This window comes from Chrysochloris asiatica, unplaced genomic scaffold, assembly GCF_000296735.1.
Source record: "Chrysochloris asiatica unplaced genomic scaffold, ChrAsi1.0 scaffold00272, whole genome shotgun sequence".
In the NCBI taxonomy this organism is placed as follows: domain Eukaryota; kingdom Metazoa; phylum Chordata; class Mammalia; order Afrosoricida; family Chrysochloridae; genus Chrysochloris; species Chrysochloris asiatica.
The window spans coordinates 1-16070 of NW_006408790.1; the positions used below are offsets into that span (position 1 = coordinate 1).

The window sequence follows — 16070 nt, forward strand, 5'->3', positions numbered from 1 at the left end:
CGTGGAACAGCTGGTAGTTTCGAACTGCTGACCTTGCGGTTCACAGTCCGATTTGTAACCACTACGCTACCAGAGCTCCTTAAACCTTCAATAGACTCATAATAAAAAGTCAGAAAAACTCGAGTCCTAATAACTGAGCTCTTCCTTACTGAATCCCTAAGGTTGAGGGCATGAAGTTTCAATAAACACTGGCAGATTTATCTGTTCAAGGCCCTAATACATTAACAATAAAGTCTCTTCAGCATATTCGAGAGAGCAGTCTCCAACTACTTTCTTTACAAACAGAGTTGGCTCTCTGCATCCGGGGGTTCCACATCTATGGATCCAACAAACTGGTGACGGAAAATATTCAGGGTGGAGGGATGAAATGGTCAAAGCCATCCCTCAAGGGTAGACAGGGAGCAGTAAGTGCTGCTTGCACGGCATTGACACTAATCCGACATGATCTCAAGTATCCTGTGCTGCTTCATAGAAGGGGCTTGAGCACCTGTGGGTTTTGGTGTCTGAGGAGGTCCTGGGACCTATCCCCCATAGATATAAAGGATGACTAAACTTAGAAAAGTACCCTCCGAAAACCAGTCATTTCTCCAATAGTAGAAAATCTGAGCATAGTCAAGACAAACTTTTTTATACTATGAAATCATGAATGTTTTGCAATCTTGCCTATCTATAAAACAAGTGTATACTAATGAAACAAGAGAGGAGCAAATCTCAAATGCTTAAACCCACCCTACCACACCAATAGCAAAAAATACAATCAAGTCTTCATAAACAATCTGACTTTCAAAAGAGACATCAGCTATAAACAGCTAACATTTTCTTTTAAGAAGGTTGTTGTTGTTGTTATGTGCTGTGGAGTCAGTTCTGACTCACAGCGACCCTGTTTAGGGTTCCCGAGGCTGTATATCTTTACGGGAGCAGAAAGCCTCATCTTTCTCCCATGGAACAGCTGGTAGTTTTGAACTGCTGACCTTGTGGTTCGCAGCCCAATTCATAACCACTACGCTACCTGAGCTCCTTTTTACCATTATAAAATAGACACTTGAGAGGGAGAGAAAGGAATAGCCGGAAATATCACCATAGAAAGCTTGTAAGTCTGTTTTTGCTTTTAACGGATTGGAATACCTAAAATGGGGCTACAACATGCCCAGTGAAAGAGTCTTCCTGCAGAGCCTCTGCATTACATAAGACCATAGGTGGAATCCTGAACAGCATCCAGAATCTTCTGAGGTGGGAAATTTCCACTTGAAAGGACAAGCAGACCAGCTTGGAGCAGCTAGAAGGACAGAAGATACTTCCTGAAAGGAAGACTAACAGGAAAAATACAAAACAATAGAGGCAGACCGACTGATTATTACAAGAACAAGCAAGTTGCTGGCCCAGGAGACATCAAGGCAAGTGGTCAGGTCCCCTCAGGGCAAGCCCCTTTCCAAGACTAAGACTCAATGGGAATACACGCTCTTTTAGGAAGGTATGTACTTAAAATAAAGATTACCTATGTTTTACCAATCCCACAAGAATAAGCAAGTTATTCACCAGGAAGCCATCAAGGCAAGGAATCAAGTTCCTTCAGGACGACCCCTCCTCAAACAGAGGAGTAGTTTATGTTACAGTCCAGAACCAGAGGACCCTAGGATCATCAAGGGGGAAGAGCACAAGCGGAATGTGGGACCTTAACCAGAGAAGCAGCAACACCAGAGATGGAGACAGAGATGACGACTTGGAGAGAGGGAGCAGCTGAGGACTCTAGATTCATGGGAAGAGAGGGACTAAGCTGGTGGCCAGGAGGCAGACTTGCAGAATGTGCTCTTTGGAGGTGTAAATTATTATATATGCCTGTTTAAAAAAACAGAAGAGCTAAAGTGAATAGAGAGAAATACTGTTGACTGATGGTACATGGAGGGGATTATAACCATTGTAATGAAACAAGATGTATGATTTGTTGAATGTAAAACTGATGATCTGCGCTGTAAACTTTCACTCAATTCACAATAAAAACGTAAAAAAAACAAAAACCCATAAACAACTAAACGTTCAGCTTCATGAGTACACAAGTATTTGTATTAACAGAATCAGGACATATGCACCTATACATTTGCTTATCAAAAAGGAAAAGTAATTTTGAAACAAACCCATGAAACAACTTTGTACAGCAGTGTTATTGAGCTTCACTAAGATGCAGTTCACCTGATTAATTTACTCTATGGTCCAAGTTATTCTTGCTGATGGGAGCCAACTCCAGATGAGGGGCAGGGAGTTCACCTCTGAATGGTGCTTATGTGCCGTGGAGTCGGTTCCAACTCACAACTACCCTGTAGAGGGTTTCCAAGGCTGTAAATCTTTATGGGAGCAGAAAGCCTCATCTTCCTCCTGCTTATCTCTGATTAGGAGAAAAACCTTCATGAAAAATGTTTAATTGGTAAGTTTCCTATTTGTATAGACTTCATACTAGGTAGTGACTTTTTATATGGTGATTTTAGGATCTTTTATTGTATATGCATCCCCTCTGTCTGTTTCTATTCTCTCTCTCTCTCTCTCACACACACACACACAAATCAAAATGAGCCCGAACACTTAGAGAAACAGTTTATTGTTTCTCAAACTTGAAAGTCTTTCAACATGTCAATTTCCTGGTCTCAATAACCACTTATAAATTTCAAAGTTAATAGGTAATGATTATCATCTTAGAATGGCTACTTTTTGGTGCTAAAGAAATTTCAGTACAAGAAGGTGACTTAGAATGAAATCTGGAAGTTGTTGTGGTCACTCAGAGGCTCTTTATAGGTTTTCCGAGGAGCAGCTGGTGGGTTTGAACCATAGAGCTTATGGATAGCAGTCCAGTGCTTATCCCACAGCACACCAGGGCTCCACTGACGAGCATGCTGTCGTAGTTAAGTGCCATTGAGTTGGTTCCAACCCATAGCGCCCCTGTATACCAAGGAGCAGCTGGTGAGCTTGAACCACTGATCTTGTGGTTCCAACCAGCTTTACAGTCTAGCACATGAACCCACAGCACCATACCAGCACTCCATTGATGAACTATCATAATTTCTCTTTCCCAAAGATAACATTTTATCTCCTCAATATACATTGGAGAATCAAGAGCTTGTTATCCAACACGATGGATTTACAGTGTGGCGGCTCCTACATGGAATTTTCTAGAGATGCAGGACACGAACACTTGTCTCACTGGTCCCAAGATGAGATCCTTGTGCACCATTTTCAAAATGTGCTCATTTATATGGCAGAAGACTGGGAAAACATGAAACCAAGGATCAAGAAGTATTCCTCAAAAAAAAAAAAAAAAAAGCATTTCTCCCAAGTCAAAGAGAATATAAACTAGGGATGAAAGGGTCTGTGTGTGCATTCATGTAAATCTGCACAGAACCTTTACACACTAAACATGGGTGAACATATTCCGACGGCAGTCTCCTTAGGTAAGATGAACAAATACAGACAAGCATGCTTGTGTTAAATCGGAGAAAGCAGAAGAGTCACTCATACTGAAACAGCATTGACCAGCACAATACAAAAGCCACATTCCCTAACGAGGGTCCCTGCAGGACAGGGGAGAACTGCCCACAGGGTTTCCAAGGCTGTCAAGCTTTACAGATGCCCATGGCTTCACCTGGCTCCCTCTACCCCCACCTCCAGCCTGATGAGTTCAAACCACGGGCCTTTGGTTAGCAGCTCAGTGCTGCAGCTCTGCGCCACCAGGGCTCCTCCATCTAACTGGACAAATCAAGAGAGCTTGTCGACAGTACTGATCTGGTTTACAGCCTCATAAAACTTTTTTTAAAAAAACCATTAAGATTTGGGGGAGTACTTAAAGTTAAAAAATTATCAGCAAAAGTTTCTAAGACAATATCTGAAGAAAGAGGAGGGGACTTGAAACGGGCAGGTTTAGGAGAAGGAAAATGTACAAACTACAAAATCCCATCCTAAAAAGGCTCTGAAGGATCAGAATGCATTTTTGTTGTTGTTTTAAAGAGCACTGTGATTAGCGGACTGTTCCTAAAAGATTCAAAGAAAGCGAAATGAACAGTCTTCTGTGAGTGAAGGGACTCAAGCTAGCAGTGGAGTCCCTTCTTCTTTCCTCACTGAGGGATGCTCCTGCCCTGGGATGGTCCAAGGAAAGCTCTGCTTGCAGGCCTGGGTGCCTGACAGAACCTCAGGAGGGGTTTCCATATTAAAGGAAGGAAGCTGGCTCTTCTTGGAAAGATTAAGACAAAGAGGACAGCCTGCAGGTTAAAGCTTCTGATCACCAATGCTAAATAAGCAACTGCCCAAGATGGTTATCATATGACATAATACTCCGAAGCTGCGTTGAATAGAATGACGTGCTCACTTCTAAGGGCACCGAGAATTCTCTCTTTATCCTTCCAGAAGTGGGGGAGAGGAGTTCTGAGAGTAGGAGGGGAGGCAGGTGACGGTGGTGACTATGTGTATATTATGGTTAAGTATGGATACTATACCTACCAGGGGACTTCAAGAGTTTGTGGAAACACTCCATTATCTTTCAACTCCATTTTTCCACAAACATTTTGAGGCTAGCTCATATTATAGAGAAAACGGCCCCCCCGTGCCTAAAACCTCCCTTGTACAGAGTTTGCCGCTGAACTATCTGGGCACTGTTTATACTGTATGATATTTTTCTCATACAGATAAAACTGCTGAAATATCATTCTACCTGTGGGATAAAGAAGGGGATCATTTTGGCTACCCTAGAACGAGTTAGAATTCCTTACATCTTTCAGGAAGTCAAGGAAAAACACTAAAGCTTTGTGAGAACTTAGATAGGAACTACAAAAAACATTTCTGCTTTTACTATGCAAAATAGATAGACCGTAGAAAACGAACTGTAGGAAAAAACGCCTTATTCCTGCCCACTCGACTTAAATGTCTACAAAACAATCAAAGGTTTTCCCCACAAAAGATTATAAAAACATTTAAAATACAGTTTATAGAGTTTTTATTTACATTTTAAAACTTCAACAACTGGCTGGGAACACCCTGGGGAAGCAGTGTAACCTTCTTATTTGAGACTAGCTAAACTTCAGGGCAGGTTGGCTGATTTGTTCTGTGCTGTTTTAAGGTTGAGCCACAAACAGATGTGTTAGGTGAGAAGAGCCAACTTAGTCATCACTCGGGACATCGACGGGGCTGTGTGGGCCTAGAGGGAGCCCCCACCTCGGTCTGCACTCTGGAGGAGGCGGTCTCAGCGCGCTTTTGTGTGAAGGCTCCACTGAATTCAGCACCACTGCGATGGACATGTGGGACTCGTACCGTTCCAGCATCTGAACAATCTTCTTCCGGGACACACCGTGCTTATTCCTCCTGCAGACACACACAACACACACACACACAGAGTCAACTGCTTTAGAGCAACAGAACGCAGACTCTGAATACAACAGGGCCTTCACAGCATTGGTGGAAAAATGTAACAGAAAGATCATTTCATTTTCTATGAACTTTCTGAAGCCACTTCTATCTTTGCCAGTAAATACTAGGTGACATATTTCATTTGCCCTCATTTTGTCCGAAATTATTTGTATTGGGTCTCTCCAAGTTTCCAACAGTGTTAAAACAGCAAAAGTTTATTGATCAGGCCCCTTGAAAAAGAACCACTCAATCAACTGCCAGCCCCCAACCCTTTATTAAAAAGTTAAAATTAAAAGATTATGAGACTGTCTTAAGAATTACAGAATAATGAGCAGGACTTCCAGAACTAACAAAGTTGTGATGTTTGAAATAGTTTAAGAGAGATAAAATCTGACAACAATGTAAACTTACACTGGTGTAAAGGCAAGAAAGTGAGAACAGTTGTTGTTGATGGGTGCTGTTGGGTGGCTCTGACTCACAGCGCCCCCTGGTGTAACAGAGTAGATCTGCCCCATAGGGTTTCCTAGGCTGTCATCTATTGTGTCACTATATACTCATATATAATCTTATAGATCATCCACTCACAGCGCCCCCTGGTGTAACAGAGGAGAACTGCCCCACAGGGTTTCCTAGGCTGTCATCTATTGTGTCACTATATACTCATATATACTCTTATAGATCATCCACTCACAGCGCCCCCTGGTGTAACAGAGGAGAACTGCCCCACAGGGTTTCCTAGGCTGTCCTGATGGGAACAGACCGCCAGGTTCTCCTGTGGAACCACTGGCCGGGCTCTATCTGCTGACCTCTGAATTAAGCAGCCAGGTGCTTAACTGCTGTGCCACCAGGGCTCCTTTAGGCCATGATCACAAAGTCACAGCAGTGGTGCCTCTCAAGGCATTTGGGAGGGGCGAGTTTGGAGGCTCTCGTGTGATGGTAGGGAGGAGGGGAGTCTCTGTTTCCTCTAGAAGGCATGTGTCACCTGCATCCTTATACATTGGGGCTTCAAAAAGCACGTGGGAAAATGCAATGGAACGAGAATGTGATTTTTCTAAAAACGTTTGGAAGCCCCTTGTATACTGCACACTTTTGTGTGTGTGTGTTTACTATACAGGACAGGCAAAGGGGCTTGCAGGTTATTCTTGACCCACAGAGAACTTCTTTCATTTGATTTTTCTCAGTTTTCTATAACTTAATTAGGACACAACAAAACATACATTTTACATTTAACACTCTCCTTCCTTCTAGATTTACTCAGAATTGTGCAAAATTAAAGTTGGTTTTTCAAAATGATCAATATTGTGGTTCAATATTGATTCAATAGTGAGGAGCATAAAAAACAAAAAGAGGGAGCAGATGACAAAGTGTCACGATGTGACGAAATTATCCACACGATGCCTGAAGTGATGATCCAACCTATTCTTTTAAAACACCAGTCAGATCCGCAGCCATGGTGAGTCACACTGGTTCTGTGATTTGAATTCCCAAGTTCTGAGATGCAGTCGAACAGCTGAGCACGAGAGCTTTTCTGTTGGCCAACGTGGCAGCTGCACCGACCTGGCCGGCCCAGGCAGCAGGACGATGAGCTCCTTGAGCTCGCGCTGTCCTCCTGAGCAACCTCGTGATCTAACTCAGCAGATCCAGAACCTTCGTCATGTGATGCGGGGTTACAACAAGCTGCCTCAAACTCTGTGAGGAGTGTGTCCCCATGACCCTCAGAGACTCCACAAGGACCTGAGCTCCAAAACACAGGAGTTGCAAGAGTCTTGGTTCTGGGATCAGGGTCTTGTAGCAGCACAGATGGAAAAGGCGGAAGGAACAAGATGGATAGAGCAGACAGGCAGCTTACTGGGAAGGATGGGGAAAGGGCAGGGTACTGCAGCGCTGGCCGAGCTACAGACCAGTGCGAAACAATCCCATTTTTCCCTCGGAGTTTCACACGACCAGGCTCCTTGTTGGTGCCAGTTGTATTAGAGTAGTTTTTGACCCCCCAGGACTCTCAACATTCCTCTAGCAGACAAAGTACAATATGGTGGTAGTTCCAGTTCACAGAGAGCGCAGACAGGGCAACAAACGGCAGCGCGGAAAACAGACCAGGTTGAGAAGAAAAGGGAAGGTAAAACAAAAATCAATCAATAAAAACTTGAGTGCCTTACTTTTCTAATTCTTCGGGATCAAATTTCCACCAAGTTTCTGGCTCATGAAACTCTACTCTGTATCCTTTTCCTACGGCCTACATAAAGGAGAGGGAGGAGAAAAAAAACAAACCCAGAGTACACTTCTTAAAGTAAAAAAAGACGGCAGACAGATAAATAGGTTTCATATAGGCAGTACATTTGTTCACATGGACTTCATAACAGAACGTGTTTTGTAGAAATCCCACCTGGGCAGACTGCAGCAACTACCCCGCAGTCTAGTAAAGATTAATGAGATGATCGTGTTTATTAAGAAAAAGCACTATTATCAAGTTATAAAAAACAAAGCCAAACCATTAACCTCTTTAAGTAAACACAAGGACAAAGGTTTTTACTGATAAAGAGCAAAGTAACCATATTTTTATATTAAAAATAAAAAATGGCAACAATTTAAAAAACCAAGTGTCTCGCAGTTCATAGTTACCATTTCCACGTATGGCTTCATCTCCCACGCCTGCGTATTAGTGTTGTCAATTATAACTGGAGATCTCCCCTGAGCGATCGCTTGTTTTGCTGAAATCAAAGTCAATTTAGAAAACAGGAACAAAGGAAAAAAACAAAACAGACAGTCATTAGGAGAAAACACAAACACGAGGCAACACTCCAACACGTGTTATTAAGAAACGGTCTGCCTACGTCTCTGTCATGAAGGCCCCAAGCGCGTCAATCTCTGGGGTCAGTCCCAAGAAATAAAAGTCCTTGTTACATGAACAGAGAAGGGACACACTAAACCACATGCAGCATGTATCTTCCTGGATCAGACGCTGGCTGTGAAAACCAGCTGTAAATGTCATTTTGGGGGGACAACAAAGCCTTTAGCCTAGAGCTCACATCAACAGAAAGGAAACACGAGGGGACTTCAAAAACCTTGTGGAAAATTAAGACTTATAAAGAGCATGGAGTCCTTCAAACTTTCTGAAGCCTCCTCATGTAGGAGCTACGAGAGAGAGCAGGTGGGTTGGGTTTGAGAAGACACTTTGTTCTTCCTGGCAGGGGCCACACCAACGTGGTGGCATGACCTCACTTAGATCCAGATGACAAAGACGGGAAGATGTCCACTACAAGTGGTCATGTGAGTGCTTTGTGTTTACCTGTATTCCCAATCTCCTACAGTGGACAGACTGTGCATTTTAGGTAAGAATAAAGTGGGACATACTGCTCATCGCTGCCCAGCAGAGCTTCAGAGACCACGCAGTGCAGACCACTCACGCCACCCACCCACCTCCACCACAGGAGGGGCCCTGTCTGCAACGGGGTGAGTGGACCTCTGGGTAGAGCGGGGAGAAAAGACCACTAAGGACCCTGACAAAAACAGAACACGCTGAGGTGGGAAAGCAGTCCCACGGAAGCTTTTTGGGGAGACTCCGGATTCATGGGAGTTCTGTGTTCCTCACAGAACTCTTCACACAGGTGTCGAGAGCTGACAGGTTCCAACTCACAGCGACCCTAGAGGACAGAACAGGACTGCTCCATGGGGTCTTGGGCTGTCAATCTTGAGGAGTAAGATGGCCTCATCGTTCTCCTGCCGAGTGGCTGGTGGGTTTGAACTACTGACTTTATAGTTAAGCAGCCCAAAGCCAAACCCACAGCACCACCAAAAAACCAAAACCAACAACAAAGCCCTCTTCTACCAAGTCAATTCTGACTCACAGTGACCTACATACAGGACAGTGTTGATGGGAGCAGGGTCACTTAGAGGCCAGTTATGGAACGAGAGCTACCGACTACACTGACCAACCTCAGAGACCCGCAAGACAAACACTGCACTGGGAACCACGGGGTCAGTGATTTGAGCCCACCAGCCGCTTACTGCAGGCTTCCTGCAAAGATTGGTAAGTCTCGGAAACCCTACACAGGGTCACTATGAGTCGGCGGAACAGAACTTAATAGCACCAGCACCCCTAAGTACCAAAAGAAATGCGACAATTTGAGTCACAAACAGAATTCCAAAATGCAATCATCTCCACTACCTTCACACCCAAGCCCCTATCACAAAGAGTGGCCAAATCTTCCATTTTTTAAAAAAGAAACAAGTTATGATCGTTTTCCTTTGGGTCTGGCAGGCATACCCTCCTGAGGTGTGCCGTTTGGGAAGGCAGATGCCCTGAGGAGCCATGGGGCCAGTTCTGACTCACGTTCCCCACCTGTGCAGAACAGAACCAACCCACAGGGCACTAAGGCGGTCTTCTGCGGGGCCTCTGGGTGGGTGTGAACCACTAGCCTTTCAACATGGAGCCCAGCGCTTAGCTGTCTGAGCCACTCAGGGACTCTATTGTGAGATGACCTTATGAGCCAGCTGCGTCTCTGCATGTGGGAATGAAGGCATCATTCTGTTTCTGGAGGTCATCTCCATCCAACGCCACCGGCCAGTGTGTTCTGCAGGCGCAGACCCCACCGCACAACTCCTTGGTAAGCAAGCTCCCACTCCGACTATTCAGTCATGAGGAGAGGCAAGAGCTTAGCAGAGTCGTAAATGAGAAGGATGACACACTGGGACATATGCTGAATTTGCACGTGTTCTGTGATGGACTCATGTGCTTCTAAGAACACACAAGCTCGGACATGAGGCAGGATTCTCGGGGGTGCAAACTGTCAAGCACTCAGCTACCAACCAAAAATTGAAGGATCAAGTCCACTCCGAGGCACCCTGGAAGAAAGGCCTGGGGATCTACTTCTGAAAAACCCACCACTGAACTCTATAGAGCGCAGTTGTATTTCGTCCCACACGGGGTCGCTGTGAGCTGGAATCGACTGGACGGCAGCTGCTTTTAGTACGAGGCAAAGGAACATGCCCAGAGAGGTATCTGGCATTTAAAAGGACTCTGTGAAATCTTGGTTCCAGAAAGCAGCTTTTCCCTACAGACAATGGTGATCTGGGTCTGTAAATATGATAGCCAAGAAAATCCACAAATGACGCATGCTACCATCCTGCTGAGTGAGAGCAGCCAGAGGCCACGAGGTCACGTGTTAATCCGGGTGAAAGCCAGAGAGACAACGCCAATTAGTGCTGCCTGCGTGTGAGTGTGTGTGAGTGTGTATGTGAGTGTGTGTGTGAGTGTGTGTGCGTGAGTTTGAGTTTATGTGAGCGTGAGTGTGTGTGCGAGTGTGAGTATGTGTGTGAGTGTCTGAGTGGTGGAGGAGGGATGTGGCTGCTGGGAGGGGCTCCCTTTTGGTGGTGATGAAAATGTTCTGGAATTAAGTTAGTAGTGATGGTGTACAAAAATCAACACTTTAAAATGGTGACTTAGAGTGAATTAAAAAATCATGAAAATAAATATAAAGAATCACTGTGTCCACTTACCTCTCCCACTCCCACCCACCCCCCCCAAAAAAAGAGAAGCCCTATGGATCAGTTCTACCCGGTCATGCCTGGGGTCACTCTGAGTTGGAAGCAACTGGATCTGGGCGCAGTTACAGGTGAAACTGGGGAAAGTCACACTCAGGCTTCCGGACTCCTGGTGAGCTGTCCATCCCTGGGGACCTGACCCCAAACCAACCTCTGTTCTGGTTCCAGTCATGGGCATCACCGAGCTGATTGACGTTGTACCTGTACCCATCCTGGTGGCGGAAATAGTCATCAGTGCTGAACACGATGCCGTCACGGCTCTGACCAAGCAGGATCCTGACAGAAGAAATCAGAAGGGTTGCAGTTAGACATCTGTCACCCCCAGAACCAAGACCCACAGGAATGCGTTTCTGGTCCTGGCCTGGAAGATCAGCACTGGGCTGCTAACCTCAAGGTGGGTGGTTCAAAGCCAGCCTCTGCTCCACAGGAGAAGGATGAGGCAGCTAGTAAACCTGCACAGGGTGAGCACAAGGACTGCTAACCACAAGGTTGGCAGTTCAAACCCACCTGCAGCTCCTTAGGAAAACCACACAGGATTGCTATGAGTCGAAACCACTGGACGGCACTTAACAACAATGGGACTCAAATGTAAACTACCAAGCCACTTCAATTGTCACATCACAGCCAGTACAGAGCTTCCGAGAGCACCACTGGTCCCCAAAGTAGGCCAGCTCTTACCCAGGTTTTAATATCAGTGAATTTGTACTGTGTCTGAAGTGGCCTGAGCTTTGTGAGACAAACCCAAAATCTACTGCCATCGAATTGACAACTCGCAGCAACCCTATCTAGGGTTTCCAAAACTGTGACTCTTCCTCCCTCAAAGCTGCTGGTAGATTCGAACTGCTGACCCTGCCATCTGAGGAGAGCCACACTGGGCCCAAAGCAGCTTCGATGAACTCAATTCCATGAGCACAGATACCTCTGATCTTCGAGGAGGAGCCGGAGTTCACGTGAGGTCTAAGGCTCTGAAACAACCTGTGATCCCCCAAACACCATCCAAACCTCAAGCTTTTGTGAGACAAGATTACTAAATGGAATTCTGAATTGGCAACTGGTTGCTTTATATGTTTGTTTATTTTTTCACAGACAAAAAGAAAGAGAGACTAAATACAAGTAATGATGAAATATTAAATGACAAAGAGAGGCTCAGATTAAGTCAAAGATCATGACAGTGTGGTCTCTGCGGCCGTCAAGTTGATTCGGACTCAATGGCCACCCCCGTGTGCCTGCCGAGAATGGCCCCAGATGGTTTTCTGGGTAATACCATCTTTTCTACACAAATAACATACACGATGTTATTGCTGGTTGTTGTGAAGTACCACTGACTCAGTTCTGACTCACAGCGACCCTGTCCACGGTTTCTCAGCAGTTGGCTGGTGGGTTTGAACTGTCGACCTTACTGTTAGTCCAGTGCTTATCCTACAGCAGCACACCAGGACTCCATACACACACACACACACACGGACTAACCACGTGTGTGTATATATGGAGTCCTGGTGTGGCTCTGTAGGATAAGCACCAGACTACCGTGTGTGTGTGTGTGTGTGTGTGTGTGTGTGTGTGGACTCGTGGTGTGTAGAATAAGCACTGCTGTTGTTGTTGGGCTGCAAAGTTGGTTTGAACCACAAGGTCGGCGGTTCAAGCTTCCCAGCTGCTCCTCGGAAACTATACAGGGTTGTTACAAGTTGTTACCAAAACTGATTTGATGCTACTTTACAACAACAACATACTATAGGTTATTTGTGTAAGAAAATATGGCATAGCACAGAAAACTCTTAACAACAATATGTATATGTATGTTGTTGTTAAGTGCCTTTGAGTTGATTCTGACTCATAGAGACCCCGTGTAGGGTTTCCAAGGAGCAGCTGGTGAGCTTGAACCGCTGACCTTGTGGTTCAAATCAACTTTACAGTCCAGCACGTTAACCCATAGCGCCACACCAGGACTCCACATATACATGGTGGTGGTGGTGGTAAAGCGCCGTTCCACCTCATAGCAACTCTGTATAGGGTTTCCAAGAGAGACTAGTGGATTTGAACTGCCGACCTTGTGGTTACCAGTTCAGTGCTTATCCTACAGCACTACATCAGGGCTTTTGGGATGTGAAGAACTTATATAATGAAAATTATGAAATACTTGTGGAAGCTATTAGAGAAGACTTCAATAAATAGAAAGACGTTCCATGTACATGGATTGGAAGATATGATGTCTTAAGATGCCAATACTACTCAAAGCAATCCACAGGTTCACTATCACTATCATCCTGATAAAAATTTCAACAGCCTTCTTTACAGAATAGAAAAGCCAGTCCTCAATTTTCTATACAATGGCAGAGGCCCTGAATAGCTAAAACCAGGATCAGAAAGAAGGTAGCAGGAAGACTCACACTTCCTGATTGGCTAACAGCTAGAGTCCTGGTGGGGCACTGCAGGATGGCACACTGGACCACAAGGTCAGCGGTTCAAACCTCGCCAGCTACTCCTCGGAAATCCAATGCAGGGCTGCTATGAGTTGGAACTGACTCTACAGCACTTAGCAGCAACAGTAATCCAAACAGCCTGGTAGTGGGAGAACAACAGACATGTAGAACTGAGAGGACAAAAGTAAACCCATACATCTACGGTCAACTGATTGGTGACAGGGTGCCAAGTGCATTCAGCAGGGAAGAAGAGGGTTTGGTGCTGGGAAAATTAGGGAAATGAAAGCTGCAGAGAAATCAAATAGGAGCAACGCCCTCACACCGCATACAAAACAAATCCATAAAGGATTAAGGACCAAATGTGTCAGCTAAAACCACACAACTCTTAGAAGGAAAAACAGGGGCAGCACTCTAACAATGGCCCACCTAGCATAACACCAAAAGCACGTATGTTATTGTTGTTGTTATGTGTCGTGGAGTCGGACAGCAGAGAGCAAAACAAAAACATGGGATGGACCTCATAAAAATGTAAAACTTTTGTTCACTGTTAAGACTTTACTAAAACACAAAGAGGACAAGCTACCAACTAAGAAAGTATCTTTGGAAACCAAATCTCTGACACAAACATAATAGCCAAAATACATATAAAAACTTCAACAACAGGGAAAAAAATATCCACAAATAAGCCAATTATGAAAGATCAAAGGACTTGAATACACATTTGACCAACGAAGACATTCAAATGACCACTGGGCACAAGAAAAGCTGCCAGGTATCATTAGACATCGAAGAAATGCAACTCAAAACCTCAGTGAGATGCCAGTTCACTCCTACTACGACGACGACTAAGATTTTAAAACAAGCACACAAAATGCTGGCAGGGTGTGGAGAACCTGAAGCCCTTATCCATCGCTGTTGGGAATGCTAGGTGGCACAGCCATTGTGGAAAACAGCATGGTGGGTTTCTCAAAAAACGCAAATTAGAACCACCATCATTGTTAAGTGCGGTGGAGTCGGTTCTGATTCACAGTGACCCTGAATAAGGTTTCCGAGGAGAGACTGGTGGGTTTGAACCAGCAACCTTGTGGTAAGCAGTCAGGTGCTTATCCTACAGCACCTGACCAGGACTCAGCAAACCCACTTCTAGGTATGAACCCAAAAGACTTGAAAGCAGAGACTTGCACACCACTGGTCATAATAACACGATTCAGGGGAACACCCTAAACCCTCATCAACAGATCACTGGACCAATACCGTGGGCTCATACATACAATGGAGAAACGAAGTGTTGATACACGCTAAACACGTATGGAACAAGAAGACATTGTGCTGAGTGAAATAACCAACCGCAAAAGACAACTCTCACATGTCTGACCTAAATAAAACAAGACAAGGCAAATGGACAGACACCAAAGTTAGTGGTTACGAATCGGGCTGCGAACCTTAAGGTGAGCGGTTGGAAACTACCAGCTGCTCCACGGGAGAAAGATGAGGCTTTCTACTCCCGTAAAGATTTACATCCTCGGAAACCCTATACAGGGTCGCTATGGGTCAGAACCGACTCGATGGCACACAACAACAACAACAACCAGTAAGGAGCTCTGGTAGCGTAGCGGTTACGAATCGGGATGCTAAACTCAGGGTCAGCATTTGGAAACTACCAGCTATTCCGTGGGAGAAAGATAAGGCTTTCTGTTCCCGTAAAGATTTCCAGCCTTGGAAACCCTGTACAGGGTCCCTATGAGTCGGAACCGACTCCACAACACATTAACAACAAAAGGTGAGGTTGGAAGAGGAGAGGAAACAGTGATGGGGAAATCACAGCCGATTATTGTCACTGCTGTCGATAGACTATCCACCTGTGAAAAGTTGCACTGGAAAAGTTGTGTGATAGCTATATTTATAACAATGTCAAAAAGTAATATGGCAGCTTTGAGGCTGCTTACAGACAACTGAACACCACATGTGGCTTGGTTCCTTGGTTTGGAGGTTCAGGGACCTGGGTTCATAAGACTTCTCGGTTATCTGGCCTCATAGTGCATTTAGTGCTTCTGGTCTACCTTCCAGTTCATTCCATAGTGCCCAGGGTCTTAAAAGCTTGCAAGTAGCCATTCAAAGCTCACGTCTTATCAAAAATGTGTTTACTAACCTACACTTTGTTTTGTCTTTTTCCTTTTTAATGAAGCTATAGTCAGCGTTTCCTTCTGCTATGCATAGGGGTCACTATGAGTCAGTACGGACTGAAGGACACTTAACAACAACAATAGTCTATTTATTAACAAACAAAAAAAGCCACCGATATGGATCTTGAGATGTGTGAGGCCTAGCCCAAGCATTTAGGGTAAAACATTTGAGAATATTAGAATTGTCAACGTTTTCAACAGCCAAATCATATCAGAACTCTCTCAAGTTAATTCAGGTGCCAGAATGGACCCTCAGAACGTCATAGCTTAGAACTTTGGAATAAATCATATAGGTAATTTTTAAATAACTTTAAAAAAAATCAGATCTGGGCAGAGCAGACACTTGTTTTGTATGTTCTTTAAAACTATAGCTATCATAAACGATGGAATGGATGTAAAACTAAAGTTCTCCCATGTAAACTACCATATAATTCACAATAAAACATAAAAAAAAAAAACACTATAGCTATCTTTCTGAGAACCTACTATGTGTCAAAGACTTCCTGCACATTTAAGGAACTGCGTGGGGCCGTAGCTAAGGGCT

The 16070-nt window shown here is 44.6% G+C and overlaps 1 protein-coding gene across 1 annotated transcript in view; it reads right to left on the minus strand.

Annotated features, from left to right (window-relative positions):
• Window positions 1-5190: 5190 nt before the first annotated feature.
• LOC102837545 (NEDD4-binding protein 2-like 2-like) overlaps window positions 5191-16070 on the minus strand; it is a gene marked incomplete at its 3' end in the record, with an annotated part of 45347 nt that continues 34467 nt past the window's right edge. Inside the window, exons 3-7 of the mRNA XM_006874375.1 lie at window positions 11843-11849; window positions 11075-11199; window positions 8002-8090; window positions 7539-7615; window positions 5191-5337 (exon numbers count right to left, since the gene is read on the minus strand). Of these exons, the coding sequence (XP_006874437.1) occupies window positions 5191-5337; window positions 7539-7615; window positions 8002-8090; window positions 11075-11199; window positions 11843-11849 (445 nt within the window). The remainder of the gene's footprint in view (window positions 5338-7538; window positions 7616-8001; window positions 8091-11074; window positions 11200-11842; window positions 11850-16070) is intronic.